General features: G+C 57.6%; 9 protein-coding genes across 9 annotated transcripts; 3 read left to right on the plus strand and 6 right to left on the minus strand.

Annotated features, from left to right (window-relative positions):
• Positions 1 to 44: 44 nt before the first annotated feature.
• On the minus strand, positions 45 to 1,752 carry L226DRAFT_499349 (PHP domain-like protein). Its single transcript, XM_067677714.1, has 5 exons — positions 1,582 to 1,752; positions 1,356 to 1,528; positions 890 to 1,305; positions 755 to 834; positions 45 to 694 (listed from the first exon to the last, which is right to left on the minus strand). The coding sequence occupies exons 1-5, from the start codon at positions 1,745 to 1,747 to the stop codon at positions 411 to 413; spliced, it is 1,119 nt and encodes a 372-aa protein (XP_067541800.1). The 5' UTR covers positions 1,748 to 1,752; the 3' UTR covers positions 45 to 410.
• A 926-nt stretch (positions 1,753 to 2,678) lies between these two features.
• L226DRAFT_453002 (uncharacterized protein) lies at positions 2,679 to 3,679 on the minus strand (the record flags this gene model as incomplete). Its single annotated transcript, XM_067675104.1, has 3 exons — positions 2,679 to 3,185; positions 3,243 to 3,481; positions 3,544 to 3,679. 3 exons carry the CDS (start codon positions 3,677 to 3,679, stop codon positions 2,679 to 2,681), a joined length of 882 nt encoding a protein of 293 aa, XP_067541801.1.
• Positions 3,680 to 5,519: 1,840 nt separating this feature from the next.
• On the minus strand, positions 5,520 to 11,984 carry L226DRAFT_477629 (uncharacterized protein). The gene is made up of 5 exons (XM_067676760.1): positions 10,055 to 11,984; positions 7,937 to 10,000; positions 7,331 to 7,880; positions 6,099 to 7,275; positions 5,520 to 6,042 (listed from the first exon to the last, which is right to left on the minus strand). The coding sequence occupies exons 1-5, from the start codon at positions 11,620 to 11,622 to the stop codon at positions 5,762 to 5,764; spliced, it is 5,640 nt and encodes a 1,879-aa protein (XP_067541802.1). The 5' UTR covers positions 11,623 to 11,984; the 3' UTR covers positions 5,520 to 5,761.
• On the plus strand, positions 11,734 to 12,282 carry L226DRAFT_132363 (uncharacterized protein). Its single transcript, XM_067672273.1, has one exon. The coding sequence runs from the start codon at positions 11,844 to 11,846 to the stop codon at positions 12,189 to 12,191; it is 348 nt and encodes a 115-aa protein (XP_067541803.1). The 5' UTR covers positions 11,734 to 11,843; the 3' UTR covers positions 12,192 to 12,282.
• Positions 12,283 to 12,535: 253 nt separating this feature from the next.
• On the plus strand, positions 12,536 to 13,191 carry L226DRAFT_566024 (mitochondrial 37S ribosomal protein bS18m; the record flags this gene model as incomplete). The annotated part of the gene is made up of 3 exons (XM_067683854.1): positions 12,536 to 12,698; positions 12,749 to 12,804; positions 12,865 to 13,191. The coding sequence occupies 3 exons, from the start codon at positions 12,536 to 12,538 to the stop codon at positions 13,189 to 13,191; spliced, it is 546 nt and encodes a 181-aa protein (XP_067541804.1).
• A 585-nt stretch (positions 13,192 to 13,776) lies between these two features.
• L226DRAFT_608501 (Mov34-domain-containing protein) lies at positions 13,777 to 15,231 on the minus strand. Its single transcript, XM_067685937.1, has 6 exons — positions 15,062 to 15,231; positions 14,973 to 15,012; positions 14,726 to 14,916; positions 14,591 to 14,672; positions 14,177 to 14,521; positions 13,777 to 14,083 (listed from the first exon to the last, which is right to left on the minus strand). Exons 1-6 carry the CDS (start codon positions 15,130 to 15,132, stop codon positions 13,895 to 13,897), a joined length of 918 nt encoding a protein of 305 aa, XP_067541805.1. The 5' UTR covers positions 15,133 to 15,231; the 3' UTR covers positions 13,777 to 13,894.
• A 142-nt stretch (positions 15,232 to 15,373) lies between these two features.
• L226DRAFT_542415 (uncharacterized protein) lies at positions 15,374 to 18,073 on the plus strand (the record flags this gene model as incomplete). The annotated part of the gene is made up of 4 exons (XM_067682124.1): positions 15,374 to 15,588; positions 15,643 to 16,366; positions 17,028 to 17,405; positions 17,516 to 18,073. 4 exons carry the CDS (start codon positions 15,374 to 15,376, stop codon positions 18,071 to 18,073), a joined length of 1,875 nt encoding a protein of 624 aa, XP_067541806.1.
• Positions 18,000 to 20,837, minus strand: L226DRAFT_529647 (dimethylaniline monooxygenase (N-oxide-forming)). Its single transcript, XM_067679662.1, is given in 8 exon segments — positions 18,000 to 18,278; positions 18,340 to 18,392; positions 18,437 to 18,580; positions 18,634 to 18,772; positions 18,885 to 18,888; positions 18,904 to 19,592; positions 19,648 to 19,800; positions 19,874 to 20,837. 8 exon segments carry the CDS (start codon positions 20,406 to 20,408, stop codon positions 18,211 to 18,213), a joined length of 1,785 nt encoding a protein of 594 aa, XP_067541807.1. The 5' UTR covers positions 20,409 to 20,837; the 3' UTR covers positions 18,000 to 18,210.
• A 333-nt stretch (positions 20,838 to 21,170) lies between these two features.
• L226DRAFT_477641 (dimethylaniline monooxygenase (N-oxide-forming)) lies at positions 21,171 to 23,745 on the minus strand. The gene is made up of 8 exons (XM_067676761.1): positions 23,016 to 23,745; positions 22,805 to 22,957; positions 22,065 to 22,751; positions 22,003 to 22,008; positions 21,809 to 21,947; positions 21,617 to 21,752; positions 21,501 to 21,554; positions 21,171 to 21,431 (listed from the first exon to the last, which is right to left on the minus strand). The coding sequence occupies exons 1-8, from the start codon at positions 23,545 to 23,547 to the stop codon at positions 21,381 to 21,383; spliced, it is 1,758 nt and encodes a 585-aa protein (XP_067541808.1). The 5' UTR covers positions 23,548 to 23,745; the 3' UTR covers positions 21,171 to 21,380.
• Positions 23,746 to 24,180: the final 435 nt, after the last annotated feature.

The raw sequence follows: 24,180 nt of genomic DNA on the forward strand, positions 1-24,180 counted from the left end.
TATATATGGTTGAAAAGTGATTTGGTGTAAATGTATCAATGGCGACTTGGTCCGGGTGTACCATCCGTGGAATAGAATGAGTTAACCCCAATCTCTTCGTGAGGTCTTCATCGAGACGTCCGCTCTTATGCGTCGGCTCAGAGTTGCTCGTTATCATTTCACCGAATACACGGGCAATGCGAGACACATTTGGCAAAATCACTCTGCTAAACGTTCCGTTTTCCCTCGGGTCCTGGGACATCCCCGTCGTCTATGTTTGCGCTTTCCTGCGACTCGTGCTCTCGAGACTGGCGCACAGGCCCCTTGGTCGCACAACTGGGATGCGAACAGCTATCGAGACTTGACTTGAAGCAGACTGGTCGCGGAGAGAGGGGCAAGTACGTGTATTTGAAGGGGGCCGCTACCTCCCATCACCCGTCAGCCTTGAGACCCTTGTTCTTCTTCTTTTTCTTCCTTGCCCCCTCGGCACCAACTTCAGCCTGTTTCGGTGACGTCTCGAGTACCCGCTTTTTCCCGTTTGTCCCTCCAACCGTCGTGCTCTGCGCGGTGGCACCCGTCTCATTTGTCATTTCAGATGTTGGCTGAGCGTCATCGCCCATCTCGACCTCTGGGGGTTGCGCAGCTGTAGCGGTGGCACTCTGCGGGATGACAACCTTCGGCTCGGAAAACACCGCGCGGTACGTGTTCCGTGTCTCTGAAGAACCAAAAACAGGACTCAGCGCGAGTCAATGACATGGGCAAGACATGGTCTTACGCGCTCGCAAAATCAACGATTGCGGAACCTTGGTCGACGCATCATGAGCGACATCTTGTGCGACGCCAAGCATAGTGATCCTTGGAAGAAGAACATCAGCCATCTCGAGCGAACACAGATGCGCATAACACGTACAGATTTGCCACATCGCGCGGTGCTCGCAAATCTGGGTCATTGAACACCCCGCCGCTCACAAGGATGCCCTTCCCCTTCGTCACGCGCGCGACCTCCCTCGCGGCCGCCCACCAGTTACGCTTGGCCCCAGCCCCGCTCTCGCTTCCACTTGGAATTGTGAGCGCAGGGTCTCCCTCTCCTCCAAGTGCGCCAACATAGTTGATCTCGAAGACCGCGCCGTTCTTGAGCGCGGTGCGGACAAGGGTGTGCTTGAGGTTGAACGGGAGGCGGGGAAGCGTGAGTGGGAGAGAGATGATGTGAGTGGTCAGGGGTGTTGGTTGTGTATGCGTGAGACATGCGAGCGAGAAGGAAGCGGCGGTAGTGGGAGCGAGGGCAAGGAGGTCGTAAGGTGCAAAGAGCGCATTATTGCCTTTCGCCTAGTCTGGGGTGAGTGGGCAAGTCAAAAGGCATGCTAGCCAAGACACACCAGTCCAAAACCCTTCTCGCTCTCCTCGTCCAGGACGATAGTCAATCTCTTCAGGTACACCACTCCATCGCGCTTGCGTAGTTGGCCGAAGAGCGGGTCGAGCGTGTTCACGAAGGTTTTTGGGTCGACTTTCCGTTCGACGGTCTGGTTGAACGCAAAGACACTGTATCCTACTAACGTATGCGTGGTCAGAGCTGTTTCCGCAGTGATCCAGCAGTGTACTGACAATGTACGAGCGTGTCTATCCGAGTTTCAATCGCAGCAACTTGTGCGGGGGTGAAAGCGAGCGGTGGCACGTTGTGTTCTTGCTTTCCTTTGCCTTTCTTTGAGGCGGCTTGACTGAGCTGCTGTTTTGACAGGGTGGGTACGGGGACATTGAGGTCGACAAACATATTCGTGGGAGGGGTAGGTAACATTTAACTGCGACCGCCCGCTTTGCCGGCTTCATTGGGCGTCAGTATGAAGTCTTGATGCCCGATCTGGCAACTGAGTAAGTTCGTCTCAACTTAACCCTCTCTTCACAGGAGAACGTATCTATGACCGTGATGACTCCCCCTAGCGGAGTCATATTATATGTTCTCAGAAGTTTGAGGTAAGATGCTGAGATGCGCCTGAATATTTTCTCACTGCGGAGAACATGCGGCAGATCATCAGCTACCCTGGAGCGTCGTTCGAGCACCACAGGAACGTGGTGGTTTGATCCAGACTCATACCTGTAACCGGATGTCAGCTACCGGTCAATGTTCAAACGTTCACACCCCACACGTCGTGCATGTCAGCCACTATGTAGACACGAGGCTAGCTAAGCGATCCGCCCCCGGGACAACGGAGTTATATGCCACAACGAGATGTATCCCTTTAAACCCCGCGGGACCCGTGTACAGCTCGTAGACGTGGCACAGGGACGCCCTGCCTATTGAACCATAAGCTTGATCATCTCGTCGTTACAGTGGTAGACATGGAGGTGAGTACATATACGTACAGTCGAAGAGGGACTACGTAAACGTCATTTAGACGGAGGGGGTATTCTAAGGGGATAAATATGCAGCACGAGGTGAGTTGATCCGAAGGAGGACGGGGACACAGGTCGTCAGAACAGACACAGTCGGGGCGGATGAGAGTTCGTAGCGATACAAATGACCGTAGTTACTATCAGTACGGTTACTGAGGAAAAATATCCATACTCTGCGAACACGAACACGAACAAAAACAACCGAGCGATGCATTACACGGGGCATTACGAATATGTCCACGGCCAAGGCAAACAGTCATGATTACAGAAACGAGGCCAACCACCGCAGCAAAAAAAGAGGCCGAGATGTGTCAACGGCCGAAATCATCGGGCACAAAGGGCGTGACGAGCTCGTAAACATCCGCATTGCGGTCTCGTTGCGGCTTGCTGCCCATGCCGACGAGGTTCTTCAGCCGCTGCCGCATGCCGCCCCGCTCCGGCGCGTCATCAAGCGTCGGGCGGTCGTTCGGGTAGAACTGGTCGATGTACTTCGCCAGGCGCCGAACGCCGCTCGAGCTGTCATGCATGGCGTCACGCGCCGTCTCGAGCGCGGTCGCGAGGTAGGTCGCGAGGTTGGGGAAGCTGATCGGCAACACGGGGAACGGCAATTCGTTCGTGGAAGGGATAGTGTAGAATTTGGAGAGGGGAGAGTCCGCGCCGTCGCGGAGGAATGCCGGCAGCTGCGACAACGTGTACGACCACGGCAGGGTGCTGGTGTCGCCGTTCTTGTACTTCCATCCGGTGGGAGCATTCGGCGGAATGGGGTGGTCGATAGTGATGTACAAGACAGTATGCCAGTCGCTTGACGCGTGATGCACCTAATTGCGCGGATATTAAGCCAGCAATCAAACGTTGCGCGTGTTTGAAAGACGTACCTTCACAAATGAGACCACTACTCGGAGTCTCATCTCTGACTTGACTACTGCCATGGCCTCCATGGTAGGCTCTAGACGCGTCCCGCTCAGCCTCGCCATCAGCTTCAGCATGTTCCGCCAAGTGGGCGCTTTGATATAGAACGGCAAAGTGCGCCCATAGGGCAGCGCAACGACGTTCGGGATGACGCCCGCAAAAGGTTTCAAGGAGGGACTGATAGGAGGTGTGCCGAAGTTCATCGCTGTGCAAACCGGTAAGTAACCAAGCAGAAGAACACGCGACAGATGCGATGCTACAACATACCTAAACCTGCTAGCAATTCAGCATCAAGGTATTGTGTGTTGGACACTATCTCGACGCCAGAAGATGCACGCGAATCGGAGTCTTTGTCCTCCTGCAAATCTGATGTCGAAGACGCTGCAGATAGTGTGGGGGCCATGAGCGTAGCGGCCGACACAGGTATGCTCTCTCCAAACGACTGTGACCGGCCCAGCGGCCTGTCTTGACCGGGAGACACACTGGTCCTGGTCGGGATGGGTTTGTCGGATATGCTGCGGTTGAGTGATGTCATGAGCGAAGGAGACCCTGGCCGAGAGGGCCCTGCCCCGTTCGCAGGTGCAGGGAAATGGGCCGTTAGGGAGGAGTTGTAAAAGGAAGCTACGGGCGGTGAAGACACCTGAGGTAGCGCAGACACCGCTTCGTCGTACTGTGGTAGGGCATCGGCTCCTGAGGATGCAGCGTTCGCGGGGGACTGTGAAGTTGGTTGTGAAGGTGGAGAAGTCGCGCTCCTGCGCTGTTCCTGCTCTTCCTCCTGCAGCAGCCGCTCTTCCTCCTCCGCCAGCTGGCGTGCAAGCGCCTCGTCCGCGGAGATCTGGTCGGCAAAACGGAAGCCTCCACTCACCCGCTGGCTGGCTCTCCGGCTCGAGGACGCGATGGTGATGTCGAGATCAGGGATAGAGTGCCGCGACGGAGCGGACGGGCCCTGCTCCGGCGAAGATGTCATGATCGAGTGCTTTCGGTCCGGAAATGAGACAGAGAAGGTTGGCGAGCTCATCTTGAGAGACTCCTCGAGTGCACGCGCGAGCTGCTCTTCCTCGGATTGCATCGGCTCGCCGTGGGATTGCTGCGACTCCTGCGCAGAAATCTCGAGAACGCGATTCAGAACATCGTCATCTTCCTCGCGCTGCTGAGAAGGTGATGGGAGCGGAGGGGCAGAGGGGAGAGGGCTAGGCTCTGGAGAAGCATACAGTGCAGTACCGTCAGGCAGAGGCGGAGAGGTAGGCACGGAGGCCGCAGTCGGTGAGAGCGAAGGTTTGGGGGGCAACGGGGGGTGATCGAAGTCTGGTTTGCGAGGCAGCGGGGGGACGGGAGCGGTCTGCGCGTGTCGCGGGGGGATATGGAAGCCTGCAGGGTCGTTCTGAAAGAAGTAATCATTCGACTGAGAGCGCGGTATCGCGAAGTGGGGTTTCCGTCCTGGAACTAAGCTTGGAGGAAGTCCTACACGAGGTTGGGGGAACGCAGGAGGTGATCCCGCAGATGGCGGGGTCCTCGCTCGTGGCTGAGGAATCGCGGGGCTGTAGAAGCCGGGCATTGGAGGCGACTGCATGGCTTGACCATAGTACGAGTGTCTCTGGACATCAGGGGCAGCATATGGATGAACACCAGGAGAAGCGTAGGGATGCATGCGCGCGGGCGCAGAGGGCGAGTGAGGGCGGGCGCGGGAGTAGGGCGGGTATGCACTGGGCTCGCCCCACGGACCAGGGGCAGCCATGTTGGACAGCGGGAGCTCCAGAGATAGCACACAAGCAGAGTGGGGGATCTGGCTGCTGTCTGCTGTCTGCGATGGTCAAGGACAGAAGAAGGTTGGGCAACGCGTGAGGAGCATGCAGCAACGAACCAAGGTGCAGTCGACGCGGGCGAGGCGCTCAGCTCAGGTACCCAGCCTGCAGTCCGCGCGCGCCCATACGAACTCAAGAAAACATTGGCAAATGCCAGCCAGATGCTCACTTGTCGCGTTACGTGCGGCCGTACGCGAATTGGACAAGCTGTTCGACCGGTCCCGCCCACACAGCATCTTGCTGCTATGCCGTACCGGCACTGTTCACGCGAAGGAGCTACACGGACTTACCGAGGCATGAGCCACACACGAGCCTATTCGAGCGGACACATGAGGTGCACAGAGGTGGAGAGCAAACAAGCTAAATCCCAGGAGTGATATTTACTAACACAATAGGTCTAGCTTACAATGCACGATAGACAATGAATGCAGGACGTGGGTAGGGGAGCGTATGACCGTATGAGATTGCGACGTGTGGACAGAGAAATGCATGATGTGTTGATAATGAGGGGAACGATATGGAGATGAGAGATGATAGAGTCGAACGGGCGTGACGAGGACATGAGCAGTTGTGAATGAGAACGAGAACGAAGCAGGAGAGACTCGAAGCGATGATGCAAAGCGATAGTAGGGAGTGGTTGAGGAGGGGAATCGTCAGAACCATGAATATATATACACCAAGTGTCACCGAGCGGAAGTCAGCTTAGTACCCAGTCCACGCCCGTGTGCCGTGGACGTCTTGAAACCCAATTGGCGCATGACAGCGACCAGGTCGGCCTTCTGGACGGGCTTCGCGATGTACGCCGCGAAGAGTTCCTCGCCTTCCATCGATTCCACTCCGCTGTACGCGCTGACAGCGATGATGGGTGTCGTCGCATTCTTGTTCTTGGTACTTTTGATATACCGCGCGGCACCTTCGCCGTCAAGGATAGGCATATGCAGATCCATGAGAATAACGTCAAACTCTGTTAACATGAAGGTCAGCCTTTCATATCAAATGAACAAACACGAATTGACGCACTGATATCACCCATGGCCACGCTGATGGCCTCGGAGCCGTCCGCAACGACGACACACCGGCACCCAAGACGAATGAGCAGCGTCTCGATGATCTTCGCAGTAATCGGGTTGTCCTCCGCAAGAAGGCAGGTCACCGCGCGATCGTTCGGATCCGGTGCCCTCTTCAGGTCGATGGAAGCAACCGAGGACGGTGGCGTGTTGAGCTCGAACTGGCCTGGAGTATGTGGCACCGCCCCGGACCATGAATCTGAAACAGAGCCCTCTCCCGTCGTAGAGACAGAGGCTGTCCGCAAGCGGCTGGGCATCGAGTTGCGCCTGGAGATATCGCCTTCCAAGTGATGGTGGTTGAGCTTGAACCGCTCCACTGCCCCAAACTCGGATGGCTTGCGCGCGTGGCTGCCTGCGCTGCCAGGGGTTGGAGGGCCGCGCGAGACGGAAGACGAGATTGAAGAGGTGGACGTCGCAGGCGATGGGGGATTCGTCGGCAGGGGGCCTTTTGACGTGTCGACGGGGGTAACGATGCTCGCGGGTTTCTTGATGCCAATGCGGTTCGATATACTCTTGCGCCGCGAGTGGAGATTTGGTGGCTCCGTGAGTGCGTGAGTAAGTGGAGCTAGCTGGTCCGTCTTCATTTTACGAATCATGTCCTCGTTAGCTTGTTTCAAGACCGGCAGGTTCTTGAAACTGAAGGAGCCAAAATCGTCATCTGACGGCGATGCCGTAGCCTCACGGGACAGCGCCACTGGAGCACTAGCCGGTGTAACGTCGGGGCTGGCCCCCGCATTCGGGCTGTCCGAGAACTGCTGTGCGAGCGTGGGCTGCTCGCTGTCATGGAACAGCTGTAGGACCGCACCACGGGGGTCGAAGTAGTCTGTCGACTCTGGATCAGTGACCTGCGGGATGAACGCCGCCTCCGTCGTCGTGACCTTGTCCCAGTCGATGCCTGCGAAGAATGGGTGTGCTTTGACCTCATCAGCCCCATTGACCCCAAGACGCTTGGTAGGGTCGAGCGTCATGAGGCGCCGCATGAAGTCCTTGGCTTCGTCAGAGACCTCCACATAGTCATCGTGCCACTCAATCTGGCAGTTGAGGATGTTCTCGAAAACCTTCTCCGGAGTCTCATCGTGGAACGGAGGGATTCCATAGAGGAACTCGTAGGTGATGACACCTAACGCCCACTGTTACGCTATCTTAGCCTGATGATTGCTCCATATTGTACCCGAAATCACTTACCCAGTCAACAGCGGCGTCATCGCCTCGCAATCCCAAAATGGTCTCGGGCGCAAGGTAGTCCGGAGTTCCAACGACCTTCTGCTCGCTCGGGGATGTGCCTCCAGGAGTGGGGTGCGAACGCAGGTCATTCGCGAGCTCAGTCGCGAACGACTGCAGGGGGCTATCGGAGGACTGCTGCTGTCTGGTGCTGCCGTTCCGACGGAACGACAGGAACCCGGAGTACAGTGATTCCGACCCGCTCGATTCGCTCGGGTCATCTGTAAGTGGCAAATAAGGTGATGAACCAGGTCGAGGAAGCGATGGTGTCCTGTGGTTGAAGTACGAACCTCCACCGGGCTGTAAATCGACTGCAAACATCGGAGAGGGTGCCATGTACGCGGAGTCAATCGACGGCGGCCTTGAGGCCGCTCTTGGGTGACCGCGGACACGATCTGACATGAGCCCGGGAGTACGAGTCTGACGGCCGAGCAAACCAATCCTGCTCAGACCGAAGTCTGTCAATTTGAGATGACCGTGCTGGTCGATGAGCAGGTTGTCTGGCTTGAGATCACTGCAGATACCCTATTTAGCACGCCTAACGCACACCAGGGACATGGTGAATCTTACCGATGCACGATCCCGCGCTGGTGAAGGTACTCTAGGCCAAGGGTGACCTCCGCGATGTAATTCCTCGTCCACTCCTCAGGTAACGACCCCAGGGACTTGATGAGCGCTGCACAGTCACCACCGTTGAGGTACTCCATGACCAGATACAAGTTCTCCTTGCTCTGGAACGTGAAGTACAGCTTCGCCACGAACGGCGACTCTGCCTGCTTCATGAGGATCATCCGCTCCGCCTTCACATTCGTGATCTGGTTCTTCGCGATCATGTCCGCCTTCTTCAGGACCTTGATGGCGAAGTAGTCCCCGGTCACCTTCTTCTTGGCCAAGAAGACGGACCCGAAGGCGCCCTTCGAGATGGGCTTGATGATCTCGAAGTCCTTGATCGACGTCGGCGTCGTTCTCGACAGCGGCGCGACAGAAGGTAATCGGGGAGAGAGCGGGGTACCACCTACGGAGGCTGTAGGACTGATAATAGCCTGCGCTGTGGAATGTCGACGATGTGATCTTCGGGTGGTACCATCCTGCGGGGAGACCATAGGCGACAGGGGAGGAGTGATCAGCAGCTTCGGCTCGAGGTTCTGGGGGGAACGCCGTGCCCGGATAGTCATCCCAGAGCTACTGGGCTCGTTCAGATCCATAGGGGGAGGCTGCTCATGTGAGGCGATGATGGGTGCCGCGAGAGCGAGAGGAGAAGAAATTGAGGAGGGAGTGGAACATCGTGTCTGGTGAGTGTTGCTTTGCGACTGCCAGTACATGGGGACGGGGACAGCGGAAACAGAGGGCAGACTTGAGGGGCTCATCCCCAGGGCAGCAGGCTCGCGCCCAGAGCTGAAGGGGATAGGAGACGCTGACGCGATGGGTGTTGGGTCCGAGGACGACTGCTGGCCGTTGAACGCGTACTCCGATGTCGTGCTGGAGTGGTCGTCTCCTTCCTGATCCTGATCCTGATCCTGCTCTTGAAGCTCGCCCTCCTGCAGCTCCTCGTCTCCTTCCTCTCCTTCGCTCCCCTCATCCTCCTCCTCGTCCAATTGCGCCAGAGTCTGCTCGACTTTCTGCTCCCACTCCTGCCTGATCTTCTCCGAGTACTTGATGGTGTTCTGCATACGGAGGACGTTGTCGATCTTCTGACTCATGAGCCGACCAACGTCCTCGATGAGCTGGGTGAGCGCAGCATCCTCAATGGTCGGCTTGTTCCAATTCTGCACTTGGGTCATCTTGTGCTCTGACGTCGGCGAGAGAAGTCGTTGTCGTTCGATCGGTTGCACAGACTCCTCCTCCTTGAGCGCAGGGACGGACACCTCGAACGCGACCTGGAGGATGTCCTCAAGCTGCTCGAGTACCTGCCGCTGCATCTTCTTGACACTGGTGCGCTTCATCTTCAGCGGAGCACGAAGGAGCTGTAATGGCGAGGACGAGCCAGGAGAAGTCGAAGGCGTGAAGATGGGCATGCCGCGGTACTCGGGAATCGCCATGGGGGAGCTGCGGTCCATCGCAACCTGCAACTCGCGGATCGTGTTGCGAAGCTCCGCGATCGACTCGTTGCACTCGCCGATCTCTGCTTCCAGACGGTGAACCTCACTGCAGGTCTCGTTGTGCTTCTCGAAGTACCACTGCGGGACGTTGCATTCGCATATACGACAGAGGATGGGAGTGGTGTTGATGGGTCGTGCGAAGGGGAAAGGAGTGACCGGTTCGAGTGCGCTCCGGTCACCGAAACCCACCTGTTGCGCCTCGGCGGATGCGGGTTCGTCACCGATTTCACCAGCCTCCAGGAGGATAGAGGGAGGTGCCTGAAGGACTTCGGGCTGACCGACTGGCCTGATGACCCACATCGAGTGTGTAGGCCGTCCCTCCCGATCGATCACGAGCATACCACTACCTTCCATCTGCTGATAGAGGTTCGACGGCGCAGAGGGGTCATCACCGGGTATCTTGAGCTTGAACTTCACCTCGATGGTTTGAGAGTCGTTCTCCTGCAAGCGCCGGGTAGCGTCTCTGAAAACATGCCAGTCAGACGGTGCGAGCAGCTTGGATACTCGTGTGCCGAAGTAGTCCTCGGGGTCCATGCTGTACATTAACCTGTGAGTAACGGCATGAAACACAAATTAATCAGACACGTACCCTGTAACGCCACGCCACGCGTAGTTGATCCAGATAAAATGGTCGCCATCCAGACTCAACTCCATGACAATGTTCTGACTCTGGGCGGTCTCCGCTTGTAGCCGCAGGCGTTCCGTGGCAAGCACCCGCGCCGACTCGTTATTGCCATCGAACTTACTCGAGGGACCCTTCGAGTGGTCCGACTCCTTGTGCGCCACAGACGAGGTGATCTCCTTGGTGGACTCATCCCTCGACCGTCGGTTCTGGCTGGTCGTGCGCGACATGCGCAGCCGGGACTCGTCCTCCGGAGATAGCTTGAGCGCATTATCGTCATCCGGACGCGCCGCGGGTGTGGGAGCAGTTGCGGGGATCTCCTCCTCCGCAGGCTTCATGACAAACGTGAGCGGCTCCTCCTGCTCGTCGTCGTTGTCGTCGAAATTCCAGAACTGCTTCTCGGCCTCCCACCACTCGACGACACGGCTCAGACTCGCGATCGCGAGGAGCACCTGCACATACCAGTTGCGCCCATGCCAGTCCGGGTGCTCGTCCCATGCCTTACCGATATTCTGGACGCGCTGCACGAGCGTTTCGCAGACCTTCGGGTTCGCAGTGAGCTGGCTGATGGACATGTCGAGGACGTCGGTCGCAACTGCGATGATCTCGTAAAGTGTTGTCATGATCGGGTCAATGGGGTCGTCCACGATGATGCGAGATGATCGCCGGCCAGCATTGGAGTCAGCATAGGTAGATCGCGCGGTCGGGAGGGGTGAACGGGAACGGGACGTAGACCGGGAACTCTGGCCTGAACGCGGCGGTCGCACAGGGATGTGAATAGTGCGGGACAGCCGGCGCGAGGCTAAGCTCTGACCGGCCCATTGACCGGAACGGGATGAATCGCCCTGCTTCCGCGGACTGACAGTCTCTGGCGGCGGCGTAGTCACTGATGACGGACTGGAGGTGCCAGTGTTGGAGGTGGCGACGTTGACGGGGCGTTCCTTGGGAAGGGTAGGGTGTCGCCGTAATGAAGCGGGACTCGTAGACGAAACGGACGCTGTAAGGAGTCCGGGAGACGAGGTCCGATGCGTCAGCGTAGGTTGCTTAGGACGTTCCTCGTCAAGAGACGCACGTTGACGACTGTGCCAATGTCCCTCCGGTTCTGCCTCGTACCCTCCATCCGAGCTGACCTCGTCGAACTGCAATGCAGATCGCAGCTCCTGGGGCTGGAGGACGAAGGCCTCGCGGAGAGGCGCAACATCGCCTGCCTGAGACTCGCGATCGCGTTCTCGGTCGAGCTCCCGCTGCTCACGCTCGGCCTCCTGCTCATGGTCGCCCTCGCGGAGGCGTTCCTCGAAGAAGGCTGTTATGGAGTTGGTGACGCGCTGAAGCTCCTTGTCGCACTCTGCCTTTGCAGCCTTGAGGCGACGTGTAACGTGCCGCCTGACGAAGGGCATAGATACGGTATTGGAGCCAGACCCATGGTTGGTGGTGCTGCTTGTGCTGGCCTGGTGTTGGATGGGGTTGAGTACGGTCTCGGGGGAGAACACGAGCGGACTTGGCGGCTGTCGACGAGGCAAGCTCGAGTCGGACATGTAGGTGCTGCCGTGTGTGGGCGGGAGGGAGGGGTGGCCGAGAGCAGGATCGTCGGGATGGGGGTCGGGAGGGCGTGGGCGGAGATGGGGACGGGGACGGGAAGAGCAGAAAGCTGGAGAAAGTGGTTCAGTTGCAGATTGGCATGAGGGAGCGATAGCGAGATGGGCGGCGGTGACTTGGAGACGAGGAGGAGAGTGACAGAGATTCAGAGTTGGTCTCAATGCGCACACATCTCTCCCGCCCACTCCTCTCGACACCCCGAGGCGCCTGTCCTTTTCTCACACCCTTTTTTGCCCCAATTCCTGCCCCTGCTCCGTCGTCCTCCCGGCCCATTGTTGCGCAAATCAGTGCTGTCGATTGGGTCTCTATCAGCACGGTCGCCGCCGCCAACCGACGCGTCCAGGCCACCAGATTTTCTGCGTGGACGCGTCCCAGGACAAAGAAAATCCGGTGCCTCGGTCGTCGCATCCGGAGCTCGCCAAGGATCGTGCGCTGTCCGGGGTCGCCAGCACGTGGGGTCCCGGGGTCCCGAGGGGCTGCTGTGGCAATTGCACTGTGCAGAGTCTGAGGAACCCGTACGTCCGGCCGAGTGCATTGGCATCGAGACCCTCAGGCTGCAGGCCCGTCACCTGCACGCTCCCCTTCCCTGTCTCGCACTGTCTCACCTCCAGCGGACCCTCTCTGCCCGTCTCACGCACCCAGTCACAGGGCCAAGCGCAGTCTTCCTCCTCGGTAAAGGTATGCCAGTTCGCAAGCATGTCAACTCCTCCCCGAGGCTCCATCACCTTGCCCCGGTCGCGTCTGGGTCCTGCTCGCTCACCCCGTCTTCACTTCCAGCACCCACCTCACATGCTCTCCGTGGCTGCTTCTTTCCGCGCGGCGGCGCGCCGCCAGACTTGCAGGCTGCCTAGTATGGCGGCGACGCGTGCCGCGTCCAGGTCAGCACCGCAACACCTCCAAGACATTGTAGACGACCCGCAGATCATGAACGAGCTCTCTGTCACGGTGGACGAAGTGGCAGAGGAGCAAGAGATTCTGCGCGCAGGAGCGGCTGGAGACAACATCATGGACCCTGGTGAGTTCCCTGCTTTGTCCACCACCCTATTCTGCCTGACAATGCTCCAGCCCCGCCTGCCGGCGGTCGGGGGCATCCTACATTGAAGGGTTCCCAGCCCGGCCACGTACGTCTCGCAGAACGCCTTGGCCCGTACAACTCTTGACCCGCCCCCTCCTGCCTACAGTTCACGCGACCAACGGATTTTTCGCGCGGAGAGTACCTCAGGGACCGTCCATGGACGAAGCGGCCCTTGCTCGGGCCAGACGCCGCCACCTCGAAAGAGACGGACATTTTCTACCAGACGAACCTCGACCCGCTCAAGGAGTTCCGCAACACGTCGCTCCTCTTCCGCTTCGTCACGAGCATGGGCAAGATCCGCGGCCGCAACCAGACGAACCTCACGTGGAAGAACCAGCGCAGAATGGGCAAGGCCATCCGCCGGGCAAAGATGATGGGCCTCATCCCCGTGCTCAGCAAACGGCGTCTCGACGACAAGAAGTCCACGCTGTGAGACTGTCTTCGTCGCGAGTCGCTCCTCCGCTGTCATTCTAGCTTTACACTACTCTCAATCTATTTCCGCCTGGCTTGCGCCCACCCTTCGAGTGCATATCCGTTGCGCATTCCTCTAGCGTCTTGCGGGCCTCCCCGTAGAGTGACGCAGTCGCCAAGCTCGCGGAGACCTGCCAACGTCCGCTTAACTTACAAGAGTCAGAATGCCATGCTGAATATCCAAACGCTGTCGGTGGTGAGACTTGCGATATCAACCTGCGCAAACTCACGGCCGTAAATCCTGCAAAATCAATCAAGTCCTGATGGTGTGCTCGCGAGCTATTGGAAACAGAAGGCTCTCGAACAAACTCGCAGCGAAGGAAGGGCCAGCGATGTCATCGACTCAACTGAATTACCGTCCTATGATCGCACCCAGACTTCTGGTCGCACCGTCGAAACGTCAGTCGACTGCTTGGCCCGGCGGACTGGAGATGTCCAGGTCACCAGGCCGCGCCGAAACGCTGTCTTATCGCACGCAAGGCTACGCCCCAGGGGAGCCCTGTCAGCGGCGCGCTTCTCCCAGGCCTCCAGGGTTGATGCAGGGCCCGCCTTTCCCGAATGCGCTCGCGGGCTGACGCGGGGGCAATTCAGAACTTTAGAACACAGGTCGCAGAGGGTTGCGGGAGACGAGCTAAAAGGCGGAGTCCGGGATAATGATACACAGTCTACAGTTCTGCGAGAAGCATCGTGCCGAGGTTCTGCACCACCTGATCCCCTATTGCGCGCTCGACCTGCTCCTCCAGATGCCGTTTGGGATCCTGCTTCCCGACGTGCCGCGTCTTGAGCTGGTCGGCGGTCAGCGTGGACTCCTCCTGCACGGACTTGTTATACGCTTCTGAGAGGGAGAGCATTGACTAGTTTACGGAAGACGGAGCGCGTGCGGCAGGCACGGTAATTATAGCGGTGAGCACGGGTCGCACGAGCGAAGTTAGCGTGCGAGTGCGTACCTTGATCGCTTTCTCGTTTGCCTCCTTGTGGTTGTTGAAGTCGCGGAGTGTGAGACCCTCTGTCCAGTTGCGTTTGTGCAGGTTCATGAGCATCGCCTGCTCGAGTTCGGTCTTGCGGTAGTTGACCGCGATCGAGTAGTAGTGGCGGTTGAGCCCGTGGATGAGCGCCTGGATGGAGGGCTTGTTGATGTGCCCGATGTTCGACGTTGTCTGGCGCGGCTCGAGCCCTTGCAGAACCATGGCGGGATTGATCAGCCGGAATGCGTCGATCACGACCTTGCCCTTCACGGACTGGATGGGGTCGACGACGACGGCGACAGACCGGCGGTCTAGCTGCTCGAAAGACTGCGCGAAAGCGATGGCGTGAGTTCTGGGGTACGACCCTCGGAGCGGGAGCAGAGCTGGGGGCTATACCTGTTGTGTGTTGATGTCGACGCTTGATAGCCAGCACCCGAACCCGGGATGTGAGTGGTACCACCCGACGACCATTTCTGACCTTGCGGTACGTAAGGACCGAGCGCGGATGAGACCGAGAGCGATGCAACTCACCTTCCGGTCTGCTTCAGCATGTCCACCATCTTCTGTTGGAATACGTGATCAACGGACTCGACGGAGACTGTTGTTCCGGATTGTGGCATGGCAAAGACGTCGATCACTTGTACTGTGTACTCGTCCACGAACTCCCCGAGCATAAGACCCATGACTTCCATTGGTACTCCCGCACGGCCGTGCTTCAACATCTAGGATGCATACATGTCAGAGTAGAGCCTATTTAGAGCACGCCAGTCGAACATACCTTCAGAAGAGCAAGAGACGATATGTGAATGACCTCGCCACTAAGATATCGTTAGTCTCAGCACCACACTCCGGAACGAAAGAACGCACTTGTCCGGGATCGTAACTTCAGCACCGCGACCTCCAGCCTGCGCCATCAAAGCTTCCATGTCAGACTCCATCTTGTGAGCAGAAAACGAGTTATCAAGACGTGAATGAGGGTGAGTAGAGCGTAGTAAGGGTGGCGGGGAGGAGGAGAGTCGGTTCTGCACCAAAGCACACGCGTCGCTGACGCGTCGGTACACGGACCACGTGCGCCAGATCTGTTTACACTTTGGACCAGATAGACGCGCCCTCATGATCCCACCATGACGGGCGCTTCTGACACACCTTGGTTGTCTGTTCGATTCACTCGGAAATGCGATGTCTTCCAGCGAGCTCTCAAATGCGCTCAATCCTGCCATCGTAGCACAGCGACCTCGACGCAAGCATGCAGCAACGACAAATGTTGCCGCCTCGACGAGCACTGTCGTTCCGGTTGCCACACCGGTACTCCCACCCGCCCTGCCACAACCACATCGGAGCGAGCTCGAGCTGGCTATAGCACCTCCGGTCCAACCTCTCTCTATACATATACAGTACGTGTGATCTGTCTCTACTAGACGCAACTGAGCGGCTGAACGCGTCCGAAGAGCACCGGCCCCGGTAGTCCAGCCATCTCAACCTCCGCGTAATGCCGCCCCAGTGGTGCAAGAGTTGTACCGGGTCATGGTCACGGCAAAGGATGCTGCCACAGCAGAACGCGAACGCCGCATAGCCTGGGAGAGGGAGCAGGAGGCGAAAGCGATACAGAAGCAGGCGGAGATGGAGAGACAGATTCTCGACATGCGGCAAGAGCTCTCCATGCTCAAGGCGTACATCAGCATGCACCCCAACATGGCCCCTCCCGCCGAGCTGCAGCAGCATCAAGAGTACGTCCAGACCATCCCCACCACCGCGCGCATAGAGCCACTTTCTCCTGCTATGGGGCCGGCACCGTCTCCACAGCCTCCGACGTCCCCCATCTCGCCCGTCCCCTACCATCCTGCCGTGCAGCAGCCCATGTTCGTCGAGGGCTCGTCTTCGCGTCCGTTTGTTGCTCAAGCAGCGTTTGCTGTAGAAGCTCTCCAAGACTTGACGTCCCCTGTACCATCGAGCACGTTGTCTCTGCTCGGCCCGCCAACTCCCCAGTCGACAAGACCTACCCCTTCTCCTGCCCACACCCCTGCTCCGCAGTCCAATCCTCTGAAGCGAACGCGCCTCGTCTTGGAGGATGAGAGCGACTATGACACCGACACGGAGGAGTCTGATTCACCGCCAACCGATCGGCCGCTGAAACGGAAGAACGGGCACGACAATCGCTGTTTGACCATTCATGTAAGTCAGCTTTAGTTGTGATCCTGGGTTCGAAACAGTGCCTCCTAATGGCTCTAATTTCCACATATGTGAAGGCGTGTGTACGCCCTCCATATGCGGAAAGGTTGTCTTTTGGACGAGATATGTACCGCCCTTCTCGGCCCATATGGCCCTGGTGCTTGCACGCTCTAGGCGCCTCTGGCCTAAGGATCGCACCCCAAACGTGCGGACGGTGAACACTCGGGCTGCTATAGGCGGTGTTACACCCACCTCGCACGCATTCCAAAGTGCTAGCCTCTCCTGTGAGTTTGACGCAGGCCCCTCTCACGGCGAACGGGGCATTGGTGTGAGACTAGCTTCTGTGTTATCAGCGTGGTTGTTTGAGTTTCCCGAAACGGCTCTCAGCCTCAGGGATCAGCACGAACGCGCTAGTACATCCAATGTGATGTTGACTCTTGCATGCGAGGACGCGAAAGTTCTTCACTCACAAGCACATCTTGCACAACTTCACAAAAGGAACCAAATTTGTGAGATTTATGTGGTGCAGTGCTCCACAGGATTCGCATAGTAACGCCGATGGGGTGCACTTCATTGAGCCGGCTCGGTCTTCCCATCACTACACCTCCCGATTCTTGCGTATTGCGGCTTTACGGATGAAATGTCTTGCTGACTGCAATTATAGCACGCCGTTCGCATTCACATACGGAAAATGATGAAATTGAAGCCGGGTCAAGATCTTCCCGAAAGCGCGTTTGAGGGCGAACCTATCGCCGCGGGCGATCCCGTGCGCTTCGTTTGGGGCAAAACGACGAAGCAGTCGACCACGAACGCGACCATGAAGAAGCGTATCCTGACCGACCTGAAGACGAACCGGAACAAGTATAAGCATGTTCCTGACAAAGAGTTCGCGAAGAAGACCCTGGACGCCGCCTTTGAGCAGGTCTTCACAACCTTGCGGCAAACGTTCAAAGCGCAGCGGGACGGCACGGCCGCGACCAAGTTGAAGAGACGCGAGGATCACAAGGCCCTTAGGTCGCGTCGTCAGAACCGGAAGAAAGCCGTAAGCATTCCCCAGACCCTCCCTGGAGCCCTCCAGTTGACCTGCATCTGACACGACTGACGTGATTCTGCCACTCTTCACCCCCATATCTACCCCATGTACCCTTACAGAAGCTCGGAAACCGGACGGAGGCGCGCAAGAAGCTCGACGCGTTCGCACAGCCGATCTTTGACGGCGCCCTGCAACAGGAGTGCATGTCGTCCGAAGAGTCCGATGGAGAGTACGCTGCGGAGGGCGGTGGGGAATCTGTCCAGGTCTTCCGCACGCGCGGCTTCGGCTGGCGTAGCTCCCGTCTGCGTCGCTTTTACGCCGTGCTCGACGAGCAGGATCGCTTCGATAAGAGCTTGCAGCCGAAGCGTGGGGTCGGAAGGAGGGAACGCCGCGAGGGCATGCCCAAGGACGGGCTCCTCCTACCACCAAAGGGCGTGGCGCGCTGGATGGTCAGTCGCCGGTGGATTCAGGAGACTGCGGCCATGCGTCCGGATCTCATTGAAATCCTCAGGGATCTCATTGTCGACCCTACGGAGCCGGAGCCGGAGCTGGCGCAGCTCATGCTTGGTCCTGAGTACAGCGACGACGAGCAGGACCAAGCACAGCGCGAGACAAATCTCTATGCACACGTGTCGGATACGAGCTATTCGCTGCACAACGCCTTACAGCCGGTCTGATCGTAACGGATTTCTACTTATCATTGCTCTCGTAGACGTCATCACGGACATGATACATGGACGGGTATCGGAGGTATCGGGATTGGAATGTCCATCGGAAGGGTATCTCATCGTAATCGAACACATTTCAGACGTTATCAACCACTCCATCTCGTTTTCCATCGTGCTTGAGGAGACCAAGCTGGATTGCCTTCAGTTGGATAGCCTGACGATGAAGTGAAGGTGAGCAAGCATATTCGCAGGAACAGCAGGATTTAGATGCTTACTAGAGGCTTGGACATAGTTCGGGACACGAAGAAGTCCCCGGATGCAAACCAGAGCTGGAGAATGCGAGTCAGTATCGATATCACCCGCGGCGTGTCATGGCGTACTCCTGGATGTCCGGAAGGCCGGTAGCTTCCTTTAATCTCGCCTTCTGCATCCAGCCCGTACACCTCGTCGGTCTGCCCGATGACACCTTCGCCTAAGAGTTCCGCATTGACCTCACGCATGTTGACATACCCAGTGCTGTATCAAACCTTAGACAGGAACATCCAGGGGAGAATGGAAGATGCACGAACGCAAAGATGACGACGTCAGCCTCAAGCTTGGAACCATCGCTCAGGACCACACTGCCGTCCGTGAAGTTCTGAGGTGAGACCCCACTTCTGACCTTGATGCTGCCATCTGCAATTAGGTCTGCTCCGCCCTTATCCATCCCTGTTTCAGCTTCGAGTTAGTACCCAAGACAAGACTTCGAGAAATGGAGAGAGTCTGGCTTACAGTAACCTGTACAAGAAGCGTTGTCAGCGCCACAGTTGATTGGTTGATTAGTATGGACGGCACGACGCACCTCCACCACGTTCCATGACCAGCAGATACAGCCCCTGCCCTTCGGGCCCCATGTTCAGGTTCACGCCGCCCTTGCGCAGCTTGTCATGTAGCTCCTTCTGCGCGTCCCACATCGCGCCCTCAGACGCGATCATCAGCTTCTTCAGCAGCCCGAGGGGGAACGAGGCCCACTTGAAGTCCGCGATGTCCAGCGGCACGTCCTCGGGGAATGCTGCGCGCTGCATCCCCGCGATGAACTCTCGCGCCATGATGCACGTGGATGAGCGTTGGATCATCGTTACCGATTCCGCTCCGCACAGAACGAGGTCCTGGCAGACGTCAATGGAGCTGTTGCCCGCCCCGACGACGACTACGCGCTTTCCTGCGAACTGTGCGCCCCCGGCGTAATCGCACGAGTGAAGGACCTGCCCCTGGAAGCGCTCCATGTCCGGGATGTCGGGGATATTGGGCTCGCCGAGTGTTCCGGTCGCAAGGACTATGTGCGCCGGGTGAAGCTTGACCTCGAACCCTTCGCGGGTGATGGTGACGTCCCAGTCGTTCGTCTCCGTGCTGTATGTGGGCCGTCCCTTGAACTCTGCGTTCGTCCATATCACTAGGTCTTGGATTGACGCGTAGAGTTCTAGCCAGTCCGCCAGCTTATCCCGAGGGGTGAATTCTGGCCAATTGCTGGGATACGGCTGATAGAGCACTGCGGACCGTCAGTCAGCATACATACGGTACGTCTTCGGAAAAGCGTTACTCACTAGTGTGGTGTCTTCTCACAGTGTGCAGTGTCAATGTAGGGTACCGCCTCCTCCAGCTGTCTCCGATCCGAGGGTGACGTTCGATGACCAGAGCTGGGATGTTCATCTGCTTGAAACGGGCAGCCATGTGCAGCCCGGTCTGGCCAGCGCCGACTATTGCACCCGCAAGAACCCTATCAGTCAAAACGGCTACCGGAAGAAGGGGGTAGCAAGAGGCAACTCGTACCGATCAGCACATACGGCTTCGTCTCGACTTCCTGCACCCATTCCGCCCACTCCTTCTGCATGTCTCGTCCAGGAACCCCGGTGACGTCGTCCCTGAAAGGAAGACTCCCCATTTCCTCGTACCCCCTCAAGTCGGACAGCTCGGTCAACAGCGATAGTGCCTTGAACGACCCTTCGCCGTCCCGGAGCAGCCGCGCATGCGCCCGCCCGTGCCCGTGCCGGCACTCGAACGTGAACGCGAGCTCTACCGCAGGCGTATCCTGGAGAGAGGGCACCACTGCGGTCCGAGGAGCCAGATTCGCCGCCTCGTTCAGGCGAATGTCCGTGATCTGCGCAGCGGGAAGCGAATTGGCGAGATAAGAGGCGATTTTGGCCCGTCCTTCGAGAGAGCGGATGTCCCAAGTGAATACGAGGAAGTCCCTCAGCCATCCGTTGGGGAGGAAGAGCTCCCCGACTGAAGTCAAATCCTCAGCACCGATCGCGGACGTGAGGGCGGACAGCCAGTCGGATGCAATCTTGCGATGGTCGAGGGCCATGACGGTATCTGATAACGACTCGAGTGTCGATTGTGGTTGTGACGGATTGCTCAGTAAGTGCGGGCGGGGATTCGGGGGAAGAAGTGGGCAGGGCTGGGTTTCGGTGGCCTGGCGGGGATGGGAAGTGAGTTCTTTTCCCGGCAGCGGCGACCGCCGCTCTAATAGACCTCACACATCCCCTGCTGATACGCCGGCGAGCTGGGAACGATGGCATCGTGCAGTACCTGCAGCAGTGTGGACGTGAGATCAGTTCCTTCGGCCGATTATCATGTGAACGTAAACTTCTTGTGTGTACACCTAGCGCCAGCAGTTGGTGCGGCTTCACAGTACAGCCCTACAGCTCTGCTGCGTCGCTGGCTGATTGGCTGCCACCCGCGGGAACCGGCGTAAGAAGCCGGTACTGACTCCGAGAGATGATATCGGACCGTGAACGAGAGCTTCGCTGCGAGTTCGTCATTTTGTGGTTGACGTTCTATGACTTCTCTGGCGTTGAGATCCAGAAATATCAGCCGCAGGTATAGTTGGAGGCAGGTAGAGCTTATCCCAGACGCCGTATACCGCGCGGTGAGAGCGAGAGCACTGCCTACTACAGTTTCGGCGCCGTCGTCATAACGCCTACCTTAATTCTGAGCGCCCAGATGCCGCGAGTGGTGAAGTTTGTTGACCACCCGCACACATCCGAGGCCAGTACATAGCCAGTTACCCAGTAATCAACCGAGCAGTGGTTAAGGAGGTGAGGCGCAGCTCGGCACGCTGAGGTTTCGTCCGCCACCGCCACCACGTGGTGCAAACGTAGTACGTAGTAATATCCAGATTACAAGGACATCGGGCAAGATATGTGTCATGGCGTGTCTCACAACGTCTCGGCAAACAACTGACTGCCATGGGGGCAGAACACACTAGCGTCTCGCTCACAACGTCATCACCGCCTCACCGCCAGGGTATTCTCCCGAACGTCCAGGAAGGAAGCGGCTATGCCGAAGCTTCTATCAAGCCAAGCTGGATGGCCTTCAGCTGGAGCGCCTGCCGAGAACATCAACTCAACACGAAGTCCTCGGAGACTCGGAGAAAAACCGGCGATTGCAGACATACCAGAATCTTGGACATGAAACGGGAGATGAAGAAGTCCCCGGTGGCGAACCACAACTATCATTACGGCACTGCGCTTCAGGAATGGTTCGACGCGGCAGATGCAGAGGTTTTCTCACCCCGGGATGTCCGGAAGGGCGATAGCTCCCTCGGAGCTCGCCCTCCTCGTCTAGGCCATATACAGGCTTGGTGCGCTCGATCACGTCGTCGCCGAACAGAGCGCGGTTGCTCTCCTTTATTTGCACGTAGCCAGTGCTGGTCCGGCCGACGATGAGCGGAGTCTGTCCGCAGCAAGGAAGGAGTCGACTCACGCGTAGATGACTACGTCGGCGGGGAGCTCGGTGCCATCGTTGAAGACGATGCCCGCCTCGGTGAAGTAGTCCGGAGAGACGCCGCTTTTAACCTTGATACGGCCGTCCGCAATCAGCTCCGCGCCGCCCTTGTCCTGCCCTATAAGCAGGATGCCAGCTCAGAAGGGTATCTTCAGATTGTGGTTGTAACCTACAAAAGCCTGGCAGTGATGTTCAGCATGGGCTTCTTAGGACTCAGACGACTAACGAAACTCACCCCCAAGTCGCCCAAGAGTCATGATATACAACCCTTCTCCCTCTGGGCCCATATTTAACTGGACACCGCCCTTGCGCAGTTTGTCATGCAGCTCTTTCTGGCTCTCCCACATGAAGTCCTGCGACGCGATGCTCATCTTCTTCTGCAGCCCAATAGGTATCGAGGCCCAGCGTAGGTCCGACACCTCCAATGGGATGTCCTCCGGCCAGCCTTCGCGAAGGAACACGCTGATGAAGTCGCGGGAGGTCACGCACGTCGACGAGCGCTGGACCATCGTTACTGACTCGGCCCCGTGCAGCACGAGGTCCTGGCAAATGTCGATAGATGAGTTGCCCGCACCGATGACTACGACACGCTTCCCAACGTGCGGCTTCGGGCCATCGTAGACGGTCGAGTGAAGGGTGGTGCCGCGAAAGACGTCCTGCCCGGGGATGTCGGGGATGTTGGCGGCGCCCAGCGTCCCGGTGGCGAGGACGATGTGCGCGGGGCGCAGCTTGACTTCGGTGCCATTGCGGACAACTGTGACGTCCCATTCGTGCTTCTCGGCATCGTACTTCGGATGAGGCTGTAAGGTCGTGCTCGTCCAGATCACGAGGTCTTGCGATACGGCGTACTGGTCCAGCCAGCCGGCAAGCTTGTCGCGGCCGGTGTACTCAGGCCAGTTGGTCGGGTAGGAATGGTACAACACTGCAATACAGAATCATGAGCGTGGTAATAAGGACGTGTGAGAGGAACCTCACGGCTGTGGTGGCGCCTGGGAGTGTGCAGGGTCAGGGAGGGATAACGTTTTCGCCAGACGTCTCCGGGACGTGCGTTGCGCTCTATGACAAGGGTCGGTATGTTCATTTGCTTGAAGCGGGCAGCAACCTGTAGGCCAGTCTGTGCGGCACCCACTGCATACGTTGAATGAGTGTACACACCCGCACAGCAGGGTAAATACATGAATCATACCGACGAGAGCATAGGGTTTGGTTTCAACATGCGTTACCCATTCGTCGAACTCGTTTTGCATGTTGCGGCCGGGTAAACCCGTCAGGTCATCTCTGAGAAGTAGCGTCCTATTCTCTTCGTGACCGTGCAAGTCAGAGAGCATCAACAGGACGGTGAACGCCTTGTGGTTGCCATCCGCATCTGGAAGGAGTCGAACGTAGCCCTGTCCATGACCACGCGCACACTCGAAGGTGAAAGCGAAGTCCACGTCGGAAGTCTGAATCTGCCCAATGAACGTTACCCGAGGGATCAGGTAGGTCGTCTCGTTCAACTTGATACTAGTTAACTGCGCAGCGGGGAGCGTGGACGACAAGAAGTCGCGAATCTTCTCACGGCCCTCGAGCGAGCGATTGTCCCACGTAGAGACGAGGAGGTCCCTGAGCCAACCATCGGGAAGGAAAAGCCCTACAAGTGCGTCGATGTCCGCTGCATCCACAGCGGAAGCGAACGCAGCCAGCCAAGAGGATGCAATGGAGTGCGGGTCGATGGTCATGATGCCGGCGTTGGGAGTGGGTGAGAGGGAGGCCAGTTATATGTGAACTAGAACACCTCATAGGTGCATGCGCATGCTCATGTGAACGCAGCATGACACTTGACCGTGGGTGGGAGTATCATGTTTCGGTGCTATGGGGAGAGAAGTGCGTCGTCGACTTTGCCGTGAGTCCTATTAGCGTGGGTCCAAGGAAAGAAGAGTCACTGCACGCCCATGGAATCCTTCAGCAAATGTAACATGATCGGAGAGCGAGATGAATGACCAAAAGAACTTAGTAGAGCATAATTGAGCTTATCAGTAGTAGGTCCTTCCTGCGCGAGTGAACTTCCGACCAACGCATGTAAGTATATTCACATGATGAGATTCCTTCATTGGAAGAAGTTTCAAGATGTTCTATTCGTAGTTATACAAGCTTGAGCATGAAGACAGGTGTAACTAACCATGACGGCTCGTAGCACATGAACTTGGATTCGCCGTTGCACTTGACGAGTTGAGCGACGGCAGTAACATGTTGCATATAAATTCCACTGACGGAGCCAACAAGCATACATAGTGCAGCGTGCGATATCGCAGTACTAGCGAGAGAAGTCAAGTAGAAGTAATGGTTGAAACAGCGGAGGGTGACCGACGGTC

This window comes from Lentinus tigrinus (genome assembly GCF_003813185.1).
Source record: "Lentinus tigrinus ALCF2SS1-7 unplaced genomic scaffold L226scaffold_2, whole genome shotgun sequence".
NCBI classification, from domain to species: Eukaryota; Fungi; Basidiomycota; class Agaricomycetes; order Polyporales; family Polyporaceae; genus Lentinus; species Lentinus tigrinus.

Excerpts from the sequence above, each read along its gene's own strand:
- L226DRAFT_499349 (XM_067677714.1), bottom strand. The coding sequence starts at position 1,747 with ATGTTTGTCGACCTCAATGTCCCCGTACCCACCCTGTCAAAACAGCAG. Across the intron at positions 1,306-1,355 it reads GCGAGAAGGGTTTTGGACTG|GCGAAAGGCAATAATGCGCT; the intron begins GTGTGTCTTGGC and ends ACCCCAGACTAG. Across the intron at positions 835-889 it reads CCGCGCGATGTGGCAAATCT|GATCACTATGCTTGGCGTCG; the intron begins GTACGTGTTATG and ends TCTTCTTCCAAG.
- L226DRAFT_477629 (XM_067676760.1), bottom strand. The coding sequence starts at position 11,622 with ATGTCCGACTCGAGCTTGCCTCGTCGACAGCCGCCAAGTCCGCTCGTG. Across the intron at positions 7,881-7,936 it reads CAGCGCGGGATCGTGCATCG|TGATCTCAAGCCAGACAACC; the intron begins GTAAGATTCACC and ends GGGTATCTGCAG. Across the intron at positions 6,043-6,098 it reads CGTGGCCATGGGTGATATCA|AGTTTGACGTTATTCTCATG; the intron begins GTGCGTCAATTC and ends TCATGTTAACAG.
- L226DRAFT_132363 (XM_067672273.1), top strand. The coding sequence starts at position 11,844 with ATGCGCACACATCTCTCCCGCCCACTCCTCTCGACACCCCGAGGCGCC.
- L226DRAFT_608501 (XM_067685937.1), bottom strand. The coding sequence starts at position 15,132 with ATGGAGTCTGACATGGAAGCTTTGATGGCGCAGGCTGGAGGTCGCGGT. Across the intron at positions 14,917-14,972 it reads CGTCTCTTGCTCTTCTGAAG|ATGTTGAAGCACGGCCGTGC; the intron begins GTATGTTCGACT and ends TATGCATCCTAG. Across the intron at positions 14,673-14,725 it reads ATGCTGAAGCAGACCGGAAG|GTCAGAAATGGTCGTCGGGT; the intron begins GTGAGTTGCATC and ends ACGTACCGCAAG.
- L226DRAFT_529647 (XM_067679662.1), bottom strand. The coding sequence starts at position 20,408 with ATGGCCCTCGACCATCGCAAGATTGCATCCGACTGGCTGTCCGCCCTC. Across the intron at positions 19,801-19,873 it reads GAAGCCGTATGTGCTGATCG|TCGGCGCTGGCCAGACCGGG; the intron begins GTACGAGTTGCC and ends CGGGTGCAATAG. Across the intron at positions 18,279-18,339 it reads GAACTATGTCCAAGCCTCTA|GCTATCCAACTGAAGGCAAT; the intron begins GTAAGCATCTAA and ends CTTCATCGTCAG.
- L226DRAFT_477641 (XM_067676761.1), bottom strand. The coding sequence starts at position 23,547 with ATGACCATCGACCCGCACTCCATTGCATCCTCTTGGCTGGCTGCGTTC. Across the intron at positions 21,753-21,808 it reads GCCGACGTAGTCATCTACGC|CACTGGCTACGTGCAAATAA; the intron begins GTGAGTCGACTC and ends CGGCCGGACCAG. Across the intron at positions 21,555-21,616 it reads GCCCTTCCGGACATCCCGGG|TTGTGGTTCGCCACCGGGGA; the intron begins GTGAGAAAACCT and ends CCGTAATGATAG.